We start from the raw sequence: 24,818 nt of genomic DNA, 5'->3' as shown, positions 1-24,818 counted from the left end.
TCCCTCCAACCCCCGGCCCCAACCCCTGTTAAACTCAATAAACACGCACACACACAAAAACATGTGTATGTGTGTTTGCGGGTGTGTGTGCGCGCACACAGCTCTGTTACCTCACCAGGATGACTACAGATGAAAAGGAAGGGGAGGGAGGGAGGGAGTGTGATGGTATGAGAGAGCAAGTGAGAGCAAGAGAGAGAGACATGGATGGAAAAGAAAACAAGAATGAGGAGAACGGGGAGAAAATGGAAAATTTCACCCAGACATGACAGCTATGCCATCCTCTGCCAGTGCTCGCTTTTGCCCCCTCTCCCTCCATCATTCTCCACCTCCCTCACACAGACACACAGGGACACACACACTTACTTTAGCCTGAAGACCTCCAGCCGTAGACTGTCCCTCTCCTTCTCCAGCTCTTTGTTATGCTGCAAGAGAGATGCAAACTCAGAGCTTAGAATGAAATGCTCACACGCAAACACACTATGAAGGTCCAACCAAGTGCTATGTGTACTGACCCACTGAAAGGATAAATAATTTATAGGTCAAGCAATACATCATTTATCCGTTGCGTGAGTGTGTGTGTGTGTTCAAAGCTATCTGATTATTTGTAGTACCTGCAAGCGTGCGTGCATGAGCTGTGTGTGTGTGTGTGTGTGTGTGTGTGTGATGACATAAAAAATGCACCCACTATTGATAGCTTTAAATCTAGACTCAAGACAAAGCTGTTCTCAGATGCTTTCCCCTAGCTTAAATTACTTATTCTTATTATTTTTATTTTTTATTTAATTTGTTTTATTTTATTTTATTTTATTATTATTTTTACCTTATGTTTTATCTTAATGTTTTTAAATGCTTTTTGACTCTAATTCATTTCCTTCTTTCTTCCCTGTTTCCTTTCATTTACATTTGTTAACTTTGTGAAGCACATTGAGTTGCACCTGTGTATGAAATGCGCTATATAAATAAACTTGCCTTGCCTTGCCTTGTGTGTGTGCGTGTGTTAGGGTGCATCAGTTGCCCCCTATGAAAAGATATCGCCTTGGCCCTATAGTAAAAATGTTCTACACCCAGTAAAAACACACTGTGTAAAATATTTTGAAATTTGGATGAAGTCTACCGGGGCCACCAGCCCCATGAAAATGGAAAATAGTGGTGATAGTCAGAATCTTGGAATAGAAATGGACATTTTGCTGCATAAAGCTACCCAATAAAAAACATATTGTCTCAGCTCTGTGATAAAAATGTTCTATGCACAGTAAAATCACTCTGTGTAAAATATTTTGAAATTTGGATGAAGTCTACCGGGGCCACCAGCCCCATGAACATAGAAAATAATGGTGATAGTCAAAATCTTGGATAGAAACAGGGATGGACTGGCCATCTGGCATGGCGGGCATTTCCCAGTGAGCCCCGCACCCTCGTGGGCCCCCATTTTTTTATTTTTTACATTACTGAAAATAGGGGCCCATGAGGGTGCGGGGCCCACCAGTGAGTCAGTTCTCCGGCACTAATAATCTCCTTAAATCCAAAAGTGCCCGGGCCCTATTTATCACCCAGTCCAACCCTGAATAGAAATTGACATTTTGCTGCATAAAGCTACCCTATAAAAACATATTGCCTCAGCTGTGTGATAAAAAAAAGTTCTATGCACAGTAAAATCACTCTGTGGAAAATGTGTTGAAATTTAGATTAATTCTACTGGGTCCACCAGGCCCATGAAAATACAAAACAATGGTGATAGTGATGGGCAACCTGGATTCCAAAGTCCAGTGCCACATATTCCAAATATAGCCAATATAATGAACCAGCTGACCCACTGCCAGTATCAAGCAAGAGATTGCGAAGTTGTATGACTTTTGTGTGCTTCACCTGTGGGCCTACAGGATTGTACAGGCAGCTGTTAATACCTGGTGGAGCATCTGTACTAAAGCTGTGAATGCTCCTTGGAATGACTTGTGTTTTTTTTAAGAAATCCCTGCAGTAGTTCAATAGAGTACATACAATACAACTGTATGTGATGTTGGAAAGAGTGGCTTCCCAAAACCTGTACTTAAGTGGCTTCTAGGGATGTCATGGGTATCACCAGGTCCAGAGTCCATTGCCAAGGGCCTCTCAGGTAAGTTATGGTACTCATCTGATGCAGTAAAGTGAATTACTACCACAGGCGATGGGATAAAAAAGTAATGGCACTCTTCAATACAGTTGTATTAACTGCTTTGTAGCCTAGGCATTCCAAGGAACATTCACAGCTTTGGTACAGATGTTCCTCCATGAATTGTAGGCCCACACAGGTGAAACACACAAATATAACAGTCATGCAGCTTTGCAATCTCTTGCTTGATACTAGCAGTGGTCCAAGGCAGCAAGGAATTGATATTGTGTTGCAAAAGAGCAAATTTGCCTAAATATAGCAGTTTGACCATCAGTCTGTCCTGAGACTGAAGTCTGTGTAAGTGGATCGACTGAATACACAACCTGCTTAGATATTCCTTCTGTTTGTGCTCCCAATACAGGTGATCTCACTAATTACCTCATCAACCTGGCTTAAGTGGTAATTAGGCTCAGCTGGTTCATTATATTGGCTGGGGCAAATGTGTCACGCGGTTTGTCCACCTCTGTTTTAAGATAATGGCAAACCAAGATTCAAAAGCTACAATCCAGTGCCACAGATTTCAAATTACCTGGTTTTACCTGTCCAATTGCCCTAACTGGAAAGGTAAAACTAGGTATGTCATTTGACATATGTGGCACTGGACTTCAGCTTTGGAATCCAGGTTGCCCATCACTATCACCATTATTTTGTATTTTCATGGGCCTGGTGGACCCGGTAGAATTCATCTAAATTTCAACATATTTTACACAGAGTGATTTTACTGTGCATAGAACATTTTTATCACAGGGCTGAGACAATATGTTTTTCATTGGGTAGCTTTATGCAGCAAAATGTCCATTTCTATTCCTAGATTCTGACTATCACCATTATTTTCTATTTTCATGGGGCTGGTGGCCCCGGTAGACTATATCCAAATTTCAAAATATTTTACACAGTGTGTTTTTACTGGGTGTAGAACATTTTTACTATAGGGCCAAGGCAATATCTTTTCATAGGGGGCATCTGATGCACCCTAGCGTGCACGTGTGTGTGTGTGTGTATGTGTACCTTGTCATGCTGCTTCTGCTGCGTGGAGACGGCAGACAGTGTTCTCTCCAGCTCCAACACTCTGCTTTCTGTGTGTGTGTGTGTGTGTGTGTGTGTGTGTGTGTGTGTGTGTGTGTGTGTGTGTGTGTGTGTACCTCATCGTGTTGCGTCTGTTGTGTGGAGACGGCGGACAGTGTTCTCTCCAGCTCCAACACTCTGCTTTCTGTGTGTGTGTGTGTGTGTGTGTGTGTGTGTGTGTGTGTGTGTGTGTGTGTGTGTGTGTGTGTGTGTGTGTGTGTGTGTGTGTGTGTACCTTGTCATGCTGCTTCTGCTGCGTGGAGACGGCGGACAGTGTTCTCTCCAGCTCCAACACTCTGCTTTCTGTGTGTGTGTGTGTGTGTGTGTGTGTGTGTGTGTGTGTGTGTGTGTGTGTGTGTGTGTGTGTGTGTGTGTACCTTGTCATGCTGCTTCTGCTGCGTGGAGACGGTGGATAGTGTTCTCTCCAGCTCCGAGACCCTCTGCTTGCTAGCCTGCAGCCTGTTGTTGAGCTCGTCTGCCTCGGCCGTCTTCTGCCGCGCCGCCTGCTGCGTGTAGGACAGGGCCGTCTGCAGCTCCGTCTTCTCAGACACCAGGATGCCAATGGTCTGGATGTGCACCTGTGGCAAACACAACCAAAGAAACACATAGTATGAACAACAGGCATGCTCAATCGCACACAGCGACAGACATGTGGACAGAAAGGACACTGCATAAAAAATGCTAGATGATGCTACATGTGGGGTGTGTCTTCTTCGACACCAGGATGCCAGTGGCAAACAGTTAAAACAAGAGCAATCAGAGATGGCCATCTCTCGCCCTGCTGGCCAATGCTAGACGCAAATAATCTGTGTTTGGCAACAGCAGGGGTGCGTTTCTCAACAGCTTCGTTGCTAACCAGTTAGCTACTTAGTAGGTTTCCAATGGGAAATTGCATTGCAACCAAGTATGCTGCTAACTTAGTTAGCAACGACACTTTTGAGAAACGGAGTCCTGGATGCCAATGGTCTGGTTGTGCACCTGTGGCAAAGAATGCTTTTGCACATCTCGGCAGATGGACAGTTGCGTTGGATGTGATTACGCAAAGTGAGGTTGCCATGTCCCACAGACGGTGCAGATGATCTTAAAACATTTCAAATCATCAGATCTTCCTCAGGTACATTTTGCCTGTGACAACACACACGTGCACACTCACACACACACGCACAATTAAGCACAGCTGGCAGGAGGAATATGAGGTTGAGCTTACCTGCAGTTGCTCCCTCATAGCTCCCTGCTCCTTCACAAACTTCTGCTCAAAGTCTTTGCGCTCCTGAGGAAGGAAAGACATCGATTTCAATACTGTCCATTCTTCACCCAGTACTTCTACTGCAACTGCATAGCGAATTACAAAACCCAGTCAACGAAATTAAAGATGTGCAGTTGTGGCAAACTGAATTTAAGAGAAGATGTTTCAAGAATTAATGTTTGAAAATGCAAAACTGAAAAGATGTTACCTTCTGAAGTGTGTCACTGAGCTCTTGGGATTGCTGTGTCTGAAACGGATTAGAGAGAGAGCAAGGCCAAGAGCCGTTAACTTCCACAGCTAGTTCAAATAACACACAGAGATGGTAATGCATCACCAGCAGTTAGAGTATATTCGACAGGGAAATACACACAAGTCAAGATATTATTACAAACAGCATAATATTTGGACAGCCACAGACATTACCCTCACCCACAAACAGCTTGACACACACACCATTAGCTAACTACTGTAGATCTGAGACCAGAGCACATTGCGCTGTTGGTTAGCAGCTAACCGGTCATAAAACTCAGCCATTCCGTACAGCCATTCACTGAAGGTTGACCTATTAGCGGCTAGCAAACTCGCTGAGCTGGACAGGGCCCCACAGCCCTTTGAGGAAGAGGCCATGCAGTTTACATCATGCCAATTTGTCTAACTACCAATTTCACTTCAGCTGCAAACAAATGCAAAACTCAGATGAAGATTTAAATAATAATCATTGAAATGAAATGGATGGGACAAATCATATTGAAGTGCATGTGACAGGGGGGGTGAATGATGACTGTCAGACAGACAGGTCAAGAGCTATGGGGATCAGCAGCAACAAGTTAAATTTGCCAACATGCAGGCCAGGTCATTGTGTGTGTGCGTGTGCGTGTGCGCGTGTGCGTTTGTGTGTGCGTACTTGCTTGTTTGTATACAGGTCTACAAGTGCTGTGTATGTGTGTGCATTTTAATATGGAAGTCTGGAAGAGTGTGTGGATGCATACATTTACAGGGGTTGGAAAAAATAATGGAAACACCTGTCATTTTAGAGTGGAAAGTTTCATGGCTCAAGTGGACCAGCCTGTTGGCCAATATGCACTAATTGCACAAGTAAGGTGAAGTGTGAAGATTCAATTAGCAGGGTAAGACCACAGTTTTGCTAAAAAAAATGTGCAATGCACACAACATTATGGGTGACCTATCAGAGTTAAAAAAGGAGAAATTCTTGGTGCGGGTGTAACTGTTGCATCTTTAACCGAGACAGCAAGTCTTTGTGATGTATCAAGAGCCACGGTATCCAAGGTAATGTCTGCATACCACCAAGAAGGATAAACCACATCCAACAGGATTAACTGTGGACGCAAGAGGAAGCTTCCCACTCTAAAATGACAGGCGTTTGCATTATTTTGTCCAACCCCTGCATATCTCATGTACATGTGCAAATCTGTCTGTGTGCATGCACGCTCTAAAAAAAGCATGCACAAGCAAGCACATGTTCTTGTGTGTACTGCCAGTGTGCATATGTGTGTGTGTGTGTGTGTGTGTGTGTGTGTGTGTGTGTGTGTGTGTGTGTGTGTGTGTGTGTGTGTGTGTGTGTGTGTGTGTGTGTGTGTGTGTGTGTGTGTGTGTGTGTGTGTGTGTGTGTGTGTGTGTGTGTGTGTGTGTGTGTATGTCTCTGCCGGCAGCGGTACTGGGAGCGTACGGACACACACTCTTACCAGCTGCTGCAGCTGAGTACTGAGCTGAGAGTTTGTTAGCTTGCTGGAGTCCAGGGCAGCGACCAGCTCCTGGTTCCTAGCCTGACGTGCAGACATGCAGACAGGGGGAGAGAGGGAGAGGGAGGAGGAGAGGAGCATGGGAAGAGAGAGGGGGGAGAGAGAGACAGAAAGAGAGAGGGGGAGAGATAGAGATAGAGAGAAATGGAGAAGGAGTATTCAAGGAGAGAGAGAAAGAGAGAATGTGGAGGGTGTGGGGTGGAGAGGGACAGGGAAAAAAGATATCAAGAGAGAAAACGGAAGAGAAAGAGAGAGGGTATGGAGGGATGGAGGGATGGAGAGAGAGAGAGAGAGATGAGGTGAGATGAAAGGAGGAAGAGAGAGAGGGAGGGGTAAGGTGAGATAGAACGAGTGAGACAGAAAGGGAGCATAACAACACAGTGTGGTGGCAGAGTAGTGATGAGTGGGGTGCGATGAGAAGAGATATGAACAGAGATGGAGGGTAAGAGAGAGATAAAACAGAGAGGTAGATGTGTATGTGTGTGTGTTGAGGGGGGGGGGGGGGAGGAAGAGAGATGAAAAGAGAGAGAGAGCAGGGGAGAGATGAGTGAGCCAAGTAGTTAGCAAGATAGACAGGAAGACAGCACAAAACCAAGAAGAGAGAGAGGAAGAACAGACATGATGGAAGATAACACGAGTGGTATGGAAGTATAAGTAAGAAATGAACAGAGAGAAATAAAGGAAAGAGAGTGAGGCTTGGCAGAAGGTGGGAGAAGTGAATAAACAGAGAGATAAGGAAAAGGACAAAAGGACAAAAAGGGGGGGAACAAAAAATGAAAATTATCAATATATTGAATGACATAACAAAAAAAATCATAACTAGCAAGACAAATACTAGATGAAAACCATTTTTGCGGGTTTTTTTAAATCTTGAATGCATTTCTTGTTATGGCAACAGCTGTAGACGAAGGCTGAGTGATTTCAGTGCGTGTTTGGGTCCAGCTCCAACTCTATCTGGTACCTCCCAGGCCCATTCTTTCTTTTGCTTGTGCCCCAGTGAGCGAGGCAGGGCAAGACACCATTCATGATAGAAGTTGTATTCAATATCTCACAAAAGCACAAGTCAAAAGGTCATTTTCTCATTTGCTTTCTGAAGGTTGAATGGGGAAAAAGCCCCACAAAAGTTGCTCTGGCTAGGCTGACAGCGGGGAAAACGTTATTGTTTTCTCCATTGAGGTGGAGCATCAGCAAAGAACGAGGCTATAAGCAAAAGGAGAGGGCAGGAGCTACTAGTTTGAAATGAACCCTCTGTCTGTTTGCGTTTTGAGAAGAGGGTATTGGGGGGGGGCGGGGGTGTTGGTGCAGGAAGACAGGATGTTTAGACGGGCTGGACAGACTGGTTGATGGGGGGCCACGTCGGGTAGCGGGTACGTGACAGGAGGGTTCAGTTTCCAGTTTGTGATGATGTGATGTCAGCTATATATGATCCACTCCACGCCTCTCAAAATACCCACCACCACGACTGTCCAGGAGCAGGCTAGTTCCTGCCTGCACAGAGCGAGCACGACTACCACCGTCTAACCATCATTACAACTACCGTCTCCTCAGGAGTCTCATTACAACATCTTTACTACAAATCAGACTGCTTGCTCTTTTTTTAACCAATACAAAAAATCTGAATTTTCAAATCTTGAAAAAAATGCAAATTCTCCATACATTTTAAGACTTAATGGAGATGAAACAAACCATGAAAATACGTCAGACTCATATGTTGATGCATTAAACATTATGAGCTAGAAATCACGATTCGCCACGAATACTTCCCAACACATTTGTCTGACATTGCATACAATGCACCATAAGAAATAAACATACAGAAGAAAGGCATACCAGTTGAAACATTAATTTATTACCCAGAGGGACTACGTGGACATGCTCAGGTGGACAGTGTGTGTGTGTGTGAGTGTGAGTGTGTGTGGATCATATGAGCGGCTGCCGCTTCTGCCAAAAACATTCCAACAGGAAGGAGAGCAAGCAGAATGGAATGATTGTATGAGAGGGAGAGGGAGGGAGAGAGAGAGAGAGAGAGAGAGAGAGAGAGAGAGAGAGAGAGAGAGAGAGAGAGAGAGAGAGAGTGTGTGTGAGTGTGTGTGAGTGAGTGTGTGTAACTGCGAGGGGAGGAAGAGCAGAATAAACTCTATGCAACCTTGGCCACCTTTAACCACATACGCTCTCCCTCGTCTCCCCTGAAAACATGCACGCATGCACGCGGGAGTCCATTCGCGCACACACACTGCCAAAACACAAACTGGCCCACAACAGATGCCTATTGAGAAGTACGAGGGGCACAGAAATCTCACACGCAGTTTTACTGTGCCTCCCTTACACCGTGTCCCTTATTAATAGAAATAAAACATGACGGCATCTTCTTATAAATATAATTATAAAGTATAGATGTGGAAAGGGGGGGACCAACCCTTTGGAAAGATTTTGTGAGCTGTAATTAAGTCTTCAAAAAGCCTTTCCAACAAACTAAATGCGTTAGTTTATAGTCCATATGATCCGTCTGTGCCTTGAGAAACCTTACTATCTTACTCTGATAATGAAGTATCTGTATTATACTCTTCTCTAATTGCAATGTTCATTAAAAGTAACGGGTGCTGGAGAAGATGAGGAGATGCTGTGGCAGTGGGGAACGTGTTAATTCCAATGCAATCAGAGACGATGCCATCTCCATTAGTTAACATAAGTCACTCTAGATACAGAGCTTTTGATCTGAGCCCACGAGGCGTGTTTGTAAACAAGAGTATGGGATTGTGGGTACAGGGTCTGGGTCTCCTGAGCACTTCCTGGGAAGCTGTTCTGTGGCACAAAAAAACAGTCTGTTGTAGAGTCGAGGCACTTGGGCTATCTCGAGCAGTCTTAGAAAAGGCCCTCCATTAATCTTCGCAATGTGTCTCTAGGCATTTACACAACAGCTGTTCATCTCGCAGCGATTCAGAGAGGGTGTGTACATGTGTGTGTATGTGTATGTGTGTGAGAGAGAGAGACGGTGTGTGTGAGTAATTATTATATGAGAGAGAGAGAGAGAGAGAGAGAGAGAGAGAGAGAGAGAGAGAGAGAGAGAGAGAGAGAGAGAGAGAGAGAGAGAGAGAGAGAGAGAGAGAGAGAGGCAAAGAGACAGAGAGACAGAGAGACAGAGAGAGACAGAGAGACAGAGAGAGTCTTACCTCTAGCTCTTTCTCGTTGACTGGCGAGGGAGCGCTGTCTCCATTGACGTATGTTGTGGATGACTGGAGATCATCCAAACAGAAAGCACGGGACACGGCAGGTTAGCGTATTAACCAACACGGCGAGGAAGGCGCAACGAGGCACCTCCTGTACTTCATCAAACACAACTCAATTGTGGAGATTCCACAGAGTAATGTACCAACTGCAGAGACATCACAGCTTCACTACTCAGAATAACTGCAGATACATTTTCTCTTCTAAGGCCATGGGATGTTAGAATAATATCCATGAAGTTCAAGCCCCATTAAAGATGAATAAAGCTGCATCATATAACCCAGTGTTCAATTCTTATGACAGTCAGAAGTGGACCGTATATTGTAACGTCCAGTTTACCAAATGCCACTGATCCATATGACTAGTGTTTGGGATTGTCACTTTTTATGATGTGTATACAGTACAGTGCAGAAGTGTGTTATGACTGCATTATCTCTTTGTGATTGTGCCGTCTGTGTAGGCACTGTTTACAGTCCTACAATCGGGCATTGCACTTCAGCAGTTTTTAGAAGATGTATGGTGTGTGTGTGTGTGTGTGTGTGTGCGTGCGTGCGTGCGTGCAGGAGCTCACCTCAGAGAGCAGGCCATTGAGCTGTTGGGACAGCTGCCTGAGGCTTTCTGTAGACGACAAAGGCCTGAAACAAAGATATCACACACACACATACTCAGACACACTTAACCAAATGAAGACATGCTGAGGAACTGAACACACTTTAGGACCAACTACTGTAGTAGTAGCAGAATAACTAGTAGAACTATTAGGAGTACAAAGAGACAACAACAATTCTTCAGGACTAGATGTGAAATTGTTAAATTGCCACAGCTTGGGCTCATAACGTGAAGCATATCACACATCATTAGCAAAAGGGTTGACTTATAGAAGAGTAAAAAAGCCAAAAGACTGACATTGAAAGAACTATGTCAAAATAACCTACCTAAATACATATCCTGTGTGTGGGGACAACACTAACCACGGCCAGTCCACACATACATACGTGCATGCATGCACACTGGCACACGCGCGCACATACATGAGGGGTGTGGCCTGTCAGGTCCACTCACCTGTTCTCATCTGTACCGTTGTCATGGCAGTTGGCATCCTGGTTGCAGCTCTGCAGGGGACAGGCAGGAAACACAGAAAGATGTGTAAGAGACTGGAGAGTCGATGCCTGTTCATTTCCCTACATGCCTGAATCATATCGACCACATTCTCCTGTGCAAGTTCCAAATGTGCACACACACACCACACACCACACACCACACACACACACACACACACACCTGCTGTTATGCTAGGCTGTGAGTCTGGTTATAAAAGTTTTTGCCAATGACTTGGGATAAGACATGATAGACAGACATATACAGCTTAACAGTGGTGCGACGCAAAGCATCTGGTGAACAGCCACAACAACACAAAGACAGTCAGAGAGACAGAGATGGACACACTAAAGAGCAGATGGACACTTCATTGAGAGATGAAGGCAAGACGCTGGAGACAGAGGCAGGTGAACAACATATTAGAGCAAACACTCAAACAAACAGATGAGAGTAGAAAAAGATGTAGACAGAAAAGACAAATAGAAACACACAGACAGAGATGCACAGAAAAACAGAGACAGACAGATGCAATACAGTACAGATGTAGTCACAGAGAAACACTGACAATGTTTTTTTTGACAGACAGACTTAGACAGACAGACAGACAGACAGGACAGACAGAGGTGCAAGACAGACACAGAGAGACAGACAGACAAAAAGCGGGCCAGAAAGCCAGACAGACAGCGACAAACAGTGGGTAGTGGTACACTCCAGACAGACAGACAGACAGACATGTGACCTGACAAACCTGCGTGGCGCTGGCGTGGCTGGCAGGCTCTGTGTTAATAGTGCTAGCGGTGTTAGAGACGACGGGAGAGCCTCGGCCCCCCTCCCCACTCGCTGCCCCCTCCGCAAGCACGCCCACCGGGGAGGAGCGGGCCTCCGACTCGGCCGGGGCCTGGGGCAACACACACACACACATTAGCACACACGCGTTAGCAAACACGCACACACACAAACACACACTAGTGCACACACAAACACACACACACGCGTTAGCAAACACGCACACACACTAGTGCACACACAAACACACACTAGTACACACGCGTTAGCACACACACTCGCGCACACACACACACACGCGTTAGCACACACACTCGCGCACACACACACACACTAGCACACACGCGTTAGCGCACACACACGCGTGCACACACACACACACACACACACACACACACACACACACACACACACACAGTTTACAGGCAACTAAATGGGTCAAATACGTCACACACTACCCCTAAGGTGACTAAGTACCGGTAATCACATGTGTAATACCATAGTACATAGTTTGAGGCATGCATACTGCACAAATTCTTAGGTATGTGGAGTCCAATTGGAGAGACACATTTATTTTAACAGAGGCCTGTGACCACACTCCTGTGGACACTCTTCAACATGACAATAGTCTCTTTCTGCGGTGAAATTAGAGGTGCAACGAAAATTCGGCCGCAGAAAATATTTAGCCGAAAACGCAAAAAGACACTTTCGGTTTTCGGCAGAAAGCCAATTGAGTGCCCGAAACGGAGGCCGAATAGATAATGAATTGAAAATGGGCATTAATTACACTAATTTCAGTTCTACTCTAACATTTGAAGACTTAAAATACACATTTATTTTCTTTCAAAAACATGTGTAAACATGTATTGTAAGCCGCAGATTTAAGCAATATTTAAAAATAGTGGAAAAACCTAACTTTTGATAACTTTTAACTGAATTGTAATATTCCTTCGGTTTCGGTATTCGGCCAAGTGATTAATAATTTTTCGGTTTCATTTTCGGCCACAAATTTTAATTTCGGTGCACCTCTAGGTGAAATGCCTACTAACGCAATAGTGCTGCTACGGCATATTAATAGTAGTGAGATGATTAGCTTAATGCTTAACTTTGTAAAGCTTCACAAAGTAGGTGGCATTTTCGGTCCTTGAAATAAATGGCAACATACACAACACAAATGCATACATGCACAATATCAACTCATTTCCTCATTTAAAAACAACAACAAAACAGAAATGATACAAGCTCTAAGCTTCGCCAGCAAATCTAGGCAGGGAGGGTCATATCGAGCCAAAGGAGGGTCATTATAACTGTGAAACCCAAAACATCCACCACAATGACATGCATTCACAGAGTGCATACACATACACGAACACACAGTCCTACGAGTGATTATGCTCCATAGACATAATTCAACGCCTGCCTCGGGCATGCGAAAGCCAGCAAAACAAAACACAAGCCCTCCCTCAGTCTCTTTACTGACTGCCTTATTATAGGAGGTATACTGACGCCATAACAACACACGGGTCTAGGTCATACAACACCCTGAAACATGCCAGGTCATGCACCTGTGTGTCCACATGGAAGTCAAATTCAACTGAACCAGAGCAACCAAAGGAGAAAAAAAGGCCATGCAGAATGGAGAGACGCAACGACAGGCAGGAGAGGATGAGAGAGAGAGAGAGAGAGAGAGAGAGAGAGAGAGAGAGAGAGAGAGAGAGAGAGAGAGAGAGAGAGAGAGAGAGAGAGATAGAAGAGAGAGAGAGAGAGAGAGAGAGAGAGAGAGAGAGAGAGAGAGAGATGGAGCAAGACATAAAGAAGAGACATGGGGCGATGGTGGAGGGAGAGACAGTGAAGGTGAGTCACAGTCCAGACATGGAAGAGTGGGCATGGAGTAGTAGAGGAAAGGAAAGAGATAACGGTAGAGTACACAAACTGAGAAAATAGAAAAAAATGACTTGAGGACAATGACAAAGAAATGGGATAGGGAAAAAGGACAGAGGCTAGAGGAAAATATAATGGGGTGAGTGTAACTTAAATAATGAGAGAGAGAGAGAGAGAGAGAGAGAGAGAGAGAGAGAGAGAGAGAGAGAGAGAGAGAGAGAGAGAGAGAGAGAGAGAGAGAGAGAGAGAGAGAGAGAGAGAGAGAGAGAGAGAGAGAGAGAGAGAGAGAGAGAGAGAGAGAGAGAGAGAGAGAGAGAGGCGTTGTTGACAGCAGGTGCTTGATGGGAGGAAAGGCTCACCTTACTGTTGGCAAAGGAAGGCAGGGCTACGCCATTAGTGATACTCATAACTTTGAGAATACTGTCAATCTAGAGGAGGAGGCAGGGAGCAGAGACGGAGAGGGGGAGAAAGAGAGGAAGAAAAGAAGAAAAGAAGGAAGGAAGTTTAGGAGAAACAAGTAAGCAAGCCTGAAGATCACTGATCCTGTAAGTGAATGAGCAAGATCAACAGAGGAAGCAAGAGAAAGTGTGTATGCCAGCAAGCAAGAAAGAAAGAAAGAAAGAAAGAAAGAAAGAAAGAAAGAAAGAAAGAAAGAAAGAAAGAAAGAAAGAAAGAAAGAAAGAAAGAAAGAAAGAAAGAAAGAAAGAAAGAAAGAGATGTAAGTTAAGAATGAGAAAAAGAGCAAAAGAGAGGGAGAAAGACTGCAAGAAGTGAGCAAAGACCAGATGCCTCATATTGGTTCAGTGTTTGGTTGACCCTCTCACCCTAGCTGTCAAAAGGTAGACACAAGACACTAGGTAGACTGAAAAGAAATTAAGAGGTCAACAACACTGATCAAAGCTTCCAATACGTTTAATAGCACAACATTTCTGCCACTCAGACCTCGAAAAGTTATTATTACAATATTACATTACATTACACTTAAATTATCGTAGCTGACACTAGTCTTATCCCAAAACTACTACAGGTTATTGGACCACTATCCCTGGACTGCAGCAATGTGTGATTAGGTGCCTTCCTTGGAGGGCACTTCAAAACAGATCTTCTCTCCTCCATTTGAATTGTCTCTATCCCTGAACTGTCATCTCTTTACCTTTCCAAGACACCCTAACCCGAGTCAGGCAGACAGCCTTCATCTCCTAAGCCCTAATTACACGCTCCTCTAGTTCTGCTGTAGGAGGCTCAAAGTTCAAATGGATAAGATGACCCCTCTGGATGAGAGTGTTCATTCCTCAAACCCCTGAAGAGTAGGAACAATATTTAGAAACAGTCCTCTAAAAACTAAAACATACATCTGGCCCAGACAGCACATTTAGAACAGTGCAGTCAACTAGGGATGCACCGATACCGATACTGCTCATTGTACTCATACTCGTCAAGCACTTGCCGATACCAGGAACGATACTGCTATTACACAAAACAATGCAAAATCTTGTCACGTTCTGTGGACTTGAAAGCAGCATTGAAAAAAGTGCCACCTCATACATTTACTAACATTTAAATTTACATGGAAATGGACAATAAAAATATCACAGGTGGAAAAAAAACAAGGCCATGCATTTATTTTCATTGTATTTTGGTGGTAAAAGGTATCGGTATCGGTACTCGGTATCGGCAAGTACACACATTAATGTACTCGTACTTGTATCGTTTTCAAAAAAGTGGTATCGGTGCATCCCTACAGTCAACACTCAGACTCTCTCTAGTACACCTGGGTGGGGAGAGGAATCCAGGTGTCCCAAACGGCCTGCGGAGTCTCAAGGGATCATGGGAAGACAGGCTAGGGCAGACCCCCACCTCCAGGTAGAGTGATCCGGTTGAATAAGGAAGTACCGTAACTTGGCATGGCACTGCCACAGTCCTTTCTTAGTTTAACGAAAACGTTGTTTTAGTGTACAGTAGCATGTCTGTACGAGTGCATGTGTGAGGCATGAGCATGGTGTGTGTGCGTGTGCGTGTGTGTGTGTGTGTGTGTGTGTGTGTGTGTGTGTGTGTGTGTGTGTGTGTGTGTGTGTGTGTGTGTGTATTTACAGGACTCACATTGTCTGGCGAGTGTCTGTCTGGTGTGGAGACGTCCAGCTGTTTCCCAGCCTTCCCCTTTCGCTTCTTCTTGGGCCCGGCGGAGCTAGGTGGCGGAGCGCTCTTCTGCTTGAACTCCTCCAGCTGGACACGCGAGAGGAGAAGGAGACAGAGGAGGAACAACACATCAGGAGTGAGTTTCTCAAAAGAGAAGTTGTTAGCCTGTTAGCAACTTCGGTAGTTGCCAATGGGAAAATGCATTGAAAACAGCAAAGTAGCTAATGTAGTAAGCAACTTTGGTTTTGAGAAATTCACCCCAGCACCGTTATAAACTCTCTCAGTTAGACAGGAAAGAGGGGAGTCAGAAGGAGCAACACATCAGCAACATTATGAACTCCTTCAGCCAGACTGGTGGTTTTCAACCGTTTTCGAACAAACACCCCCTTGCCTTGACCTCATCAAAGCCTGCCAATGCCCACTTGACCTACTCATGAGCCTGTTAACTCACACACACACACCTCAGCATTAAAAAACACAAACAGAGCCTCTGTCGAGAAACATTAAGTCGCTAGAAAGACAAGAGGGGTGCGAGAGAAGGAGCAACACTTCAGCAGAATTATAAACTCCTTCTGGAGACAGACAGACAGAGACAGACAGAGAGAGGCAGACAGACAGAGAAAAACCCTAGGCTACTCAGAGCTGCAGGAGAGCATCCCATTCCAGAACTCCTCCAACCTTCCTTCCATCTTTCAATCCATCCTTCCCTTTGTCCTTGCCTTCCCCATGTAGAAAGAAACAACAAGGAAGGGCAACTATGAGAAACGAGACGGACGCCTCCTTCTGTTAGCAGCCTCTGTGACACGAGTCACTTTAAATATTGACACTGCCTTACAACGTGTAACTCCTAGGTGCTAGCCACTCATGTAGGGTGTGTACACACACACACAAGTCGCAATGCCCTCCAGATTCCAAAACACAACAAAGCCCAGCAAGACGTGTAGAACAAACTGTGCAGTGAGCACACTGCCGACGAGAGAGAAAGCGAGCGAGAGAGCGAGCACGAGAGAGAGAGAGAGAGAGAGAGAGAGAGAGAGAGAGAGAGAGAGAGAGAGAGATGGCTGTGTCTGTAACCTTAAACCAGCAGTGGGGGCATAGATAAGCCTACTATGCAGGACGTCCACTTTTCAGCAGCTGTTATGTACAGCAAGTGAATGAAAGAAGTGCACAACTAACCGCCAGCACAGCATGCATTAGCCGACATGAAAACACCAGACCTCAGACCTTGGTCCGGTTCACTCAAAGTCAATGGGATATTACTCAGCATTTAGAAGCCATAACAATCACCTACTGTGCAAAGAAGAAAGCTCACAACAAGGCAACGTCACAGTTACCAAACTGTCAGCCACACCATCACAAGTTGGGTCGTCACTCCCATTGTCATTCTGACAAAGCACAAGGTTAGCACAACAAAATTGCATTTATGCCCAACTCTTGCAATGGGCCGGCCCAAGGGACCACCACCTAGACCACAATGGTCAGAGTCAGGACCGGATTAAAGTGGCCTGGGGCCCCTAGGCTACAGGTTGCTGTGGGGGCCCCATAGAAGGCAAATTTTGCAACAAATGTACATACACAGTGTCATACGTACAAGCAAGGAATTAAGGATTAACCTGTCTACCAACTATACAACAGATGATTTTTTTTTCAATATTGCATCTTGTCACAATTCTGACATTTTTTCACTTTTGGCCAGTCAGGGGCCCCCTGGCAGGTGGGGGCCCCTAGGCGGCAGCCATATGTAGCCTGTGCGTTAATCCGGCCCTGGTCAGAGTACCTCAGTTATGGAGGAGGATGGAGGACTGGTCTTTTTTTCCCTCTCTCAACCAACTGCTGGTGTTGGGGAAACAAACCGCCAAACCTGCTACAGGACTGACACCCTAATTGCTGGGCCCAACTAACTAGTGCCCTACTAGCCAGCAGAGATGTATAAAGTAAATGCAGAAGTACTGCTATGGATGCAATGGCAACACCAAGAAGTAGTGTGGTATTACATAGTTGCAATAATGTAATATCACACTACTAGTGTTGTAATCACATTCCTAAGAGTACTTTTTCATCTACTATATGCATCTCTTGCTAGCCAGTCATACGGGAGAAAGGAAGAGTATGCACACCCACATCAGCAGACTAAGGAACAGTTTCTTCCCTTAGGTCATTAGGATGCTGGACATCCATGAAGTGCCATAGAAAAGAGCCACTGACTCCTCCTTCACTCTTCGTCTCATTTTTGCCTTTTTAACCAAGAAGAATTTTCTACCTTTCTACAGTTATTTTTTTTTTTGGTACTTTCTTTCCGCATCAAACCTTTCATTGCTCATGAATGGAATTCATGAGTGCATGACAGTAAAATATCTTGCATCTTGTAAGTGTGGCCAGACGTCTCCCATCACAAGCACTTTGAGTTACATGCCTTGTATGATACAGTGCTATACTACAATTATTATTATTATTATTATTACCAGGCTGCTGAGGCCACCTGACATGACTTCAGGCGAGACACAGAGAAGGTATCGCAAACCAATGTAGTTTTCCGGAGGTCCTGGCCTTGTGCATTCCAACATCAAAGAAAAATGAAGATGCCACACACTCTGCTCAGTGATTTATTTAATAAATAAACCCAGCAGTTAATAAATAAAACATTGAGTAGAGTTTTTAGCCGAGCTACCAGCATCGCTACATTACATCAGAGCCTTGTGAAACTCAGGAAGAACCTCAGGTCAGGAGCGCAAGATAATTAGAGGGGAGGTTATCACAGATCATCACAGATACAAACCCCAACTCCGATGAAGTTGGGACGTTTGGTAAACAGTGAATAAAATCAAAATGCTATCATTTTCAAAACATTCAATCTATTCATTAGATGGAGAATAGTGAAAAAGACAACAATATTAAGTGTTAAAAAAAACGGAGAAAAAAATATTGTTTTGGGGACATATGTACTCATTTCTATGTGATAAAACCCCAACACGCCGTCTTAACCGCTTAAGGCCTTCCTCAAAAGAGTTGGGACGGACAATAAATGGCAGCAAATGTCGAGGAAAGACTAAAAATAAAACAAAAGACAACACTTAACAGTTAAATACATTAACCGAAGAGATGATATATATAAAAGAACAGTGGTTAATTTTCCTATCTTGGACATGATTTCACCAGCTTAAATGGTGGGTGTATTTCCTTGTCATGTTTGCAATGTTTTCCTTTCTGTAGTGCTTACAGTAGGACAAGGTTTTTTGACCAAAAACCCACCATTTTATCACCTGCTGGTCCCATTATGTGGAGCCAAACTGTTAAAAACTTCGTAAGAATGCAATTTGACCTTACTATGGAGGCAGTAATCGAAGATCTCCCTTCAAAATATAAGGCATGAGTGGCTTTTCCATGCTGTTTTAAAAACCCATTTATACCATTCAGCACTGTATTTACCTCTACAGATGAGGTGGAGAACATCTTAACAAATGCACTACTGCACCCGCATGCCATCATGGAGGCTGACTTTTGAAGCTAGCACTAACACAAGTTGGATGGTCCATTTTTACTGTAGCACAGGATGCGCAATGCACCCTATTATTGTCACCAAAGGAATGAACTTCTCAACTTCAGCTGACCAGTTCTGTAAGCAAAGGAACAGTTTCCACATGTCTCTGGGTACAATTTTCAAGTGAGCTAGGTGCTTATGAGGAATGTTACACCCCTGTATCATTTTCCGCATACTTAAGCATTCTTAATATGGTAAATTTTCAATAGCTCTAGCACTCCAGGAATTAGAGTGAGACTACAGCCAATATATATTTCATGATGTCAGGAACCTATAAGCTTACAATGATTTTATTAACAAAAATGTCTTATATACACTGTGTGCAGAATTATTAGGCAAACATGTTTTTTGACCATATTGTACATTTATGCATATTTTCCGCCATCAACCTTTATGAACATGAAAACCTATTGGATTTAAGCATTCCCCAAAAAGTCCAATGCATATTGTATAAAAAGATGGGGTGTGATCAAAGGAGCCCAACACCCAATATCTGGTGCATAATTAGTAGCAACTTTGCTTTCTTCTGGGAAAATGGCCACAAAATTATCTAACAAATTCTGAAAAGTCTATAAACAATTTTGAATCTTTCAGGGGGAGGTGGGTCTCTTGATATTGGCAGACGTTGGTCACTGTTACCACAGAAGTATCAAATGCAACCGTTACACAAGTCATCCGTCTCACATGAAATGTCTCTTGCCATTAAAATAAGAAGAATTTAAGTGAAACTAAAGAAAAATTATTAACCCTGCATTGCTTAATCATAATCCAGGAATGCAAAACATACATCATGGTGGTCCAGAAGAAGCAGATATGTTGAGCACTCAGAGACAAAGCAAAAGTAAGAAGGGATGACACAGACAACCATTAACAAGTTAATGAAGTCCAAGACTGGGTCTAATTAAATACCCTAGTGCAGAGTTTTGCAAAGAAGTATGGACTGGTGAAAGTGACTATTGACAGACAGGGGCCATGATCCCATACTGGTTCTGTGAAGGGAAAAGTTTGCAACTTTCAAGAGACAATGGTAAGCTTATTATGCAGTACTTCTGCTGGCATTTGAGTAGAACACAGGAACCATCTGAGTGTGCACATTACCGATCTTGCCATGGGCTCATCGTTCTGGTCCCATTAACAAGTCACTTTCCACAGTATCATAAAACCATTGACAAAATTGGTCTAAAGGACCTTTCTTTGACCATCTTGACTTACGTTTCTTGTTGAGGTTGGTCTTCAGTTTCAACCTGTTTTACCTTGGTCATGTCTCCTGAGTGCTGAATACAATGTTTCTTTTGGACACTCGATGTAGGTTTCATTTGGAATATAACAGCAACTAACAGCACTGCAAGGGTAAATAATTTTGTGGTAGTATGACCTTCATCTTCACAATCGGCAGCTACTTTTGGAGCACAATGGCATTTACACGTAAACGGTGCATTAGATGGATATGACCCAATATCTGGACAATTTCAAGACAGCCACATCCCTCTGGAAGACTTAAAAATTGTTTATAGACTTTTCCAGAGTTTGTTAGATCTCTTTTGTGGCCTATTTTTCCCAGAGTAAAACAAGTTGCCTAAAAATTAGCACACCTGATATAGGTATTGGGCTCCTTCGATCACCCATCTCTTAATATACAATAATGCATGACCCTGGAATGCTTCAATCCAATAGGTGTTTCATTCCCATAGAGGTGGTGGCGGAAAATATGCATATAATACAATATGGTCAAAAAAACATGTTTGCCTAAATAATTCTGCAAAAGTGTACAACTCACGTGGTAAACTCAACAGGTAAAAAAAAACAGAATTCAAAAATGTAACTTATGTATTAACTATGGTAATTATTCCCCTTTGCATCTTTAATTCTGAGTGACCTCAGCTCTCTGTGATGATCTTCTACCTGGACACCTATAATGTCCCGTCAGTAAACAATTCATTTTGAAATGTTCTTCTTGTTGTTTTATCTTATTTGGATGTTTACTAAATTTCACTGATCCCCGTCCCAACTCGTTTGAGACTGTTTTGGATATATCAAATTAGAAATGATACATATCCCCCAAAACAATATTTTTTCTCGGTTTTAACACTTAAAATATGTTTTCTTTCATGTATTCTCCATGAATGGAATAGATTGAATTTTTGAAAATGATAGCATGTTTGATTTTTATTCACTGTGTACCAAACTCCCACTAACGTCATCTGAGTTTTTTTTTTTTTTGTTTTTTGTTTTTTTTTTGTTTTTTTGTTTTTTTTTTTTTTTTTTTTTTTTTTTGTTTTTTTTTTTTTTTTTTTTTTTTTTTTTTTTTTTTTTTTTTTTTCCTTTTTTTTTATTTTTTTTTTTTTTTTTTCTTTATTTTTCTTTTTTTCTTTTTTTTTTCTTTTTTTTTAATTTTTTTTTATTTTTTTTTTATTTTTTTTTTTTTTTTTTTTTTTTTTTTTTTTTTTTTTTTTTTTTTTTTTTTTTTTTTTTTCATTGGGGTTGTATATAATACCATCATTATCTGATGGCGAATTATACCAAAACACTGTTTGTCCGACAGATTGATATCCTCTGCGAGACAAAAAGGACAGGCAGAGAGAGCATTCAGAGACAGACACCGGCAGACAGAACGACAGAACGACAAACAGACAGACAAATGCAGAGACACAAATACAGAGACAGAAGGGTGGCAGAACAGAAAAGAAACCTGTGGTTCATATTAATGGTTAACTGGACTAGTTATAGCCTACTTCAATAACATTGAGGCCTATAATTTGACAAAAATGTTGACAGAACAGAAGCATGTCTTATATCCAATGTGCTTACTGTATATTCAATTTCACAATTCCTCCCCACACATTAGGCTACTACTAACCCTCCTTAAAACAACTCCATATCCTAACTCTGTTGGCCTTCAGTAACTTATACTCTTATCTTGCGGTCAACATTCATCAGGAGGCTTTCTACAGTCCTGACTGCAGTGTGTACTGTACTGTATATTTGTTATAATAGACTACTGAAGCAGCATGAGTAGAGAGATGACAAACTGGGACTTAAACAGGCCGTCTCTGGGAAAGGGCCTGCCTGTGCATACTACGCAGAGTCAACCATTACTCAGCTTTGACATCTGAGATGGTGTCATTATCCTCATCCACAGACACACTCCTTGAAAAATAAATAAATGACGTAAATAGACTTAAAAGGGTGTGCCCCAAACCCACCCCTAACATGTAAGCAGCAATATTGGGGTAGAGATACCTCATCCCAAAGGGCACTGAGGAAAGACGATCCCAAATAATCTCAAAAACAAATAGTCACTGTTGCTATGGTAAATAACCGCAAAGCCAAGGCTGGCAGACCACTATACACATTTCTGTGGGTATTGCTTGCCCAAACAGACGTTTCAGTGAGTGCTGCTCTCTTTCCCTACCCTACCCTACCCTACCCTCCCCTCCGCTTCGAAGTTTGGACAGTTTGCACAGGCTGCTGTACATGTCAAATACACTAAACGCTAAATTTCTGTGTCACCTGACATGTCAATGGCCATCAATGGAGATTGGAGCATGCACAAAATGAAAGTGTGTGTGTGAGAGAGAGAGAGAGAGAGAGAGAGAGAGAGAGAGAGAGAGAGAGAGAGAGAGAGAGAGAGAGAGCGAGAGAGAGAGAGAGAGAGAGAGAGAGAGAGAGAGAGAGAGAGAGAGAGAGAGAGCGCGAGAGCGCGAGAGCGAGAGAGAGAAAAATTCACCCCATAATGAGCGGGACATCTCGTCAACTGAAAACCACTTCAGATTACATTGCAACCTATGTCTACTGATTACTTCTGGTCAGCAAAGAAACAGGTTTGTATCAGCGACCCGTCATAAGGACTGGAAACAGCTGATAGCAGGTATTGTTGACAGAGCTGGCCGTAAATGCAATCAGTGGTGCTCGGCTTTCCACCGATCCTGTCCTTTAGGAACTACTAATCAAATAGGAATTATATCAATGTGGAATAAACCAATCCCCAATCGCACGCGTGTGTGTTTACTGCCGTGGAGTAACTACCAAAGATTAGCCGCAGACATGTGTGGCGGCGAGTACCGGTATGTGACAGCCGTCAATGGGAGAGAGGGTAGACCAATCAGACGACTGCCTTTAGCCCCTATCTCAGCAGCGGTGCATTCCACGTTGTTATCACTATCACATGAAGATATGTCACTCGTCTCGCGGCACAGAGTGGCCAGAATAAGAACACGTTCACAAAAGCTGCCAGGCAAGACGAACCACGTCAGACGTTTTACCCCTTCACTTTACTAAGAATCGCACTAATAGCTGATAATCCATAGATAGTTACCATCAACTGTCATTTGTGATCATAGTAATTTCGTCAACGAAGAAATCAAAACCATCATCACTACATTGCTAGCACGACCAGGAAAACAGTGACGTTGCCTCTCATAGTTGTTGAATAGACTATATAAATGTGATGGAAGCATACGTCTTGACTCAATTAACAAGCTAGTACTCAAAATACTATGGGCACAGCTATGGGCTTGGTCAGGGCAGGGGATGGGCAATTCGTCTAGCTTGAGCGGTCTGTCAACACTATCTAAAACTATATACCACTGAAATTAGTAAAACACTACAAACGCGGAATGAACATAAAGCTTCCCTTGTAGTGAGACACGGGCAAAACATTCGGGGAATGCAAAACCAGTCTGATACATTGCTAGACATGGGGGTATTAACGTAATACACACTAGCCACGTCAGTTTAACATGGGTCATGCATGCCAGTATTACAAACTGATATCTCTTTATTACAATTGGCCCTCATACACAGCTTATTCGCGTATACACTTGAACGCGTATAGCAAAGCATAATATGTGTACATTGCAGTACATTGAGAGCCCGCGTTAAACATTTTGACAGACTAGCAAGCTAGCTTGTTGATAGCTCTGGTGCTAACATGTAGCAAGCTAACAGTTGCCTTCACTAGCTAACGTCAAAATACTTCACAGTAGCATAAATATGTCCAAAACCTGCTTGCTAGCCAATAACAACACTATAACTGCAGTACTGCATATTACCTCTCATTTTAAGATAGTATATTTAGAGGATATGACAACGCCCAATGCCGGTAAAATAATGCACATTTCTCCCAAGGGCCTCAAAGGAATCCCCAGCATTGCCTGACATGAACAAACCGCCGACACCACACATCCTGGGGACAAGCGCCACTGCTGGACTCGGTAGACGTGGAATGTCAACATCCATCAGAACACGGAAAAACTACACACTGAAGACACAATCAAAGTCATAGCTTGTTTATCGTTTGATTTAAGCTTGTGAAGCCAGTGCATAGAGTTGTGTTATGTATAACTTGGCAATGAAACTGTCAAGTGAATTGTATTTTTTTACCTTTTTCCTAGCTGCGGCGATTTTGACTTGCCTACTCTGGTCGGCCATCCTCTCTCGTCCGCTGAGTGAACGCACGGCACCACGTCATCAATTTAGCATCCGTGAATCAAACGCAAGCGTGCTTCTCTCTGCAGCTGCGCAACACAAATCTACAGCCAGGGGTGGAGAGATTTAGTATTTTGTAATTTTGAAGTATTTAAAAAAATTGAACTTTTACTTGAACTTGGGTAGGCCAGCATTGTGACCAAACTACAGTGGAATCAGGCTTCAGTAGGCTTCTGAGTAAAACTAGACTGTTAGGATAATACTACAACCTGACATGCAGAATAATAAAACAATCTGAGAGGAATTCATGCAGGATTGCGCACAGCAATACTGTATCACTATTTTACTTGTCCCACCTATCTTGGATTAATCAGCTGGATATGTGCTGGCAGGGGCGCCACTAGAAATTTTGGGCCCCATGAAAGATTCAAATTTTGGGCCCCCTTAAGGGCCCCCGTCAGTGATGGTAAATGCTTGTACCCAGGCTCTGCCCTCCATCAACGCCTG

The 24,818-nt window shown here is 43.3% G+C and overlaps 1 protein-coding gene across 4 annotated transcripts in view; it reads right to left on the bottom strand.

Moving 5' to 3' along the window:
- Window positions 1-24,343, bottom strand: part of golga2 (golgin A2) — a 40,063-nt gene extending 15,720 nt beyond the window's left edge. The window contains exons 1-11 of one of the 4 annotated variants that reach the window (XM_063210256.1): window positions 24,267-24,343; window positions 15,311-15,433; window positions 13,570-13,638; window positions 10,508-10,557; window positions 10,017-10,080; window positions 9,391-9,453; window positions 6,164-6,244; window positions 4,669-4,707; window positions 4,422-4,484; window positions 3,592-3,792; window positions 364-422 (exon numbers count right to left, since the gene is read on the bottom strand). In XM_063210256.1, coding sequence (XP_063066326.1) covers window positions 364-422; window positions 3,592-3,792; window positions 4,422-4,484; window positions 4,669-4,707; window positions 6,164-6,244; window positions 9,391-9,453; window positions 10,017-10,080; window positions 10,508-10,557; window positions 13,570-13,638; window positions 15,311-15,433; window positions 24,267-24,314 — 860 coding nt within the window. In that variant the 5' untranslated portion in view covers window positions 24,315-24,343. Of the gene's footprint in view, window positions 1-363; window positions 423-3,591; window positions 3,793-4,421; window positions 4,485-4,668; window positions 4,708-6,163; window positions 6,245-9,390; window positions 9,454-10,016; window positions 10,081-10,507; window positions 10,558-11,291; window positions 11,442-13,569; window positions 13,639-15,310; window positions 15,434-24,266 lie in introns of all 4 variants that reach the window. The other 3 variants (XM_063210254.1, XM_063210255.1, XM_063210257.1) reach the window with 3 other exon arrangements.
- Window positions 24,344-24,818: the final 475 nt, after the last annotated feature.

Source organism: Engraulis encrasicolus, chromosome 11, assembly GCF_034702125.1.
Source record: "Engraulis encrasicolus isolate BLACKSEA-1 chromosome 11, IST_EnEncr_1.0, whole genome shotgun sequence".
Taxonomy (NCBI): domain Eukaryota; kingdom Metazoa; phylum Chordata; class Actinopteri; order Clupeiformes; family Engraulidae; genus Engraulis; species Engraulis encrasicolus.
This window is presented reverse-complemented; position numbering and strand designations above follow the sequence as displayed.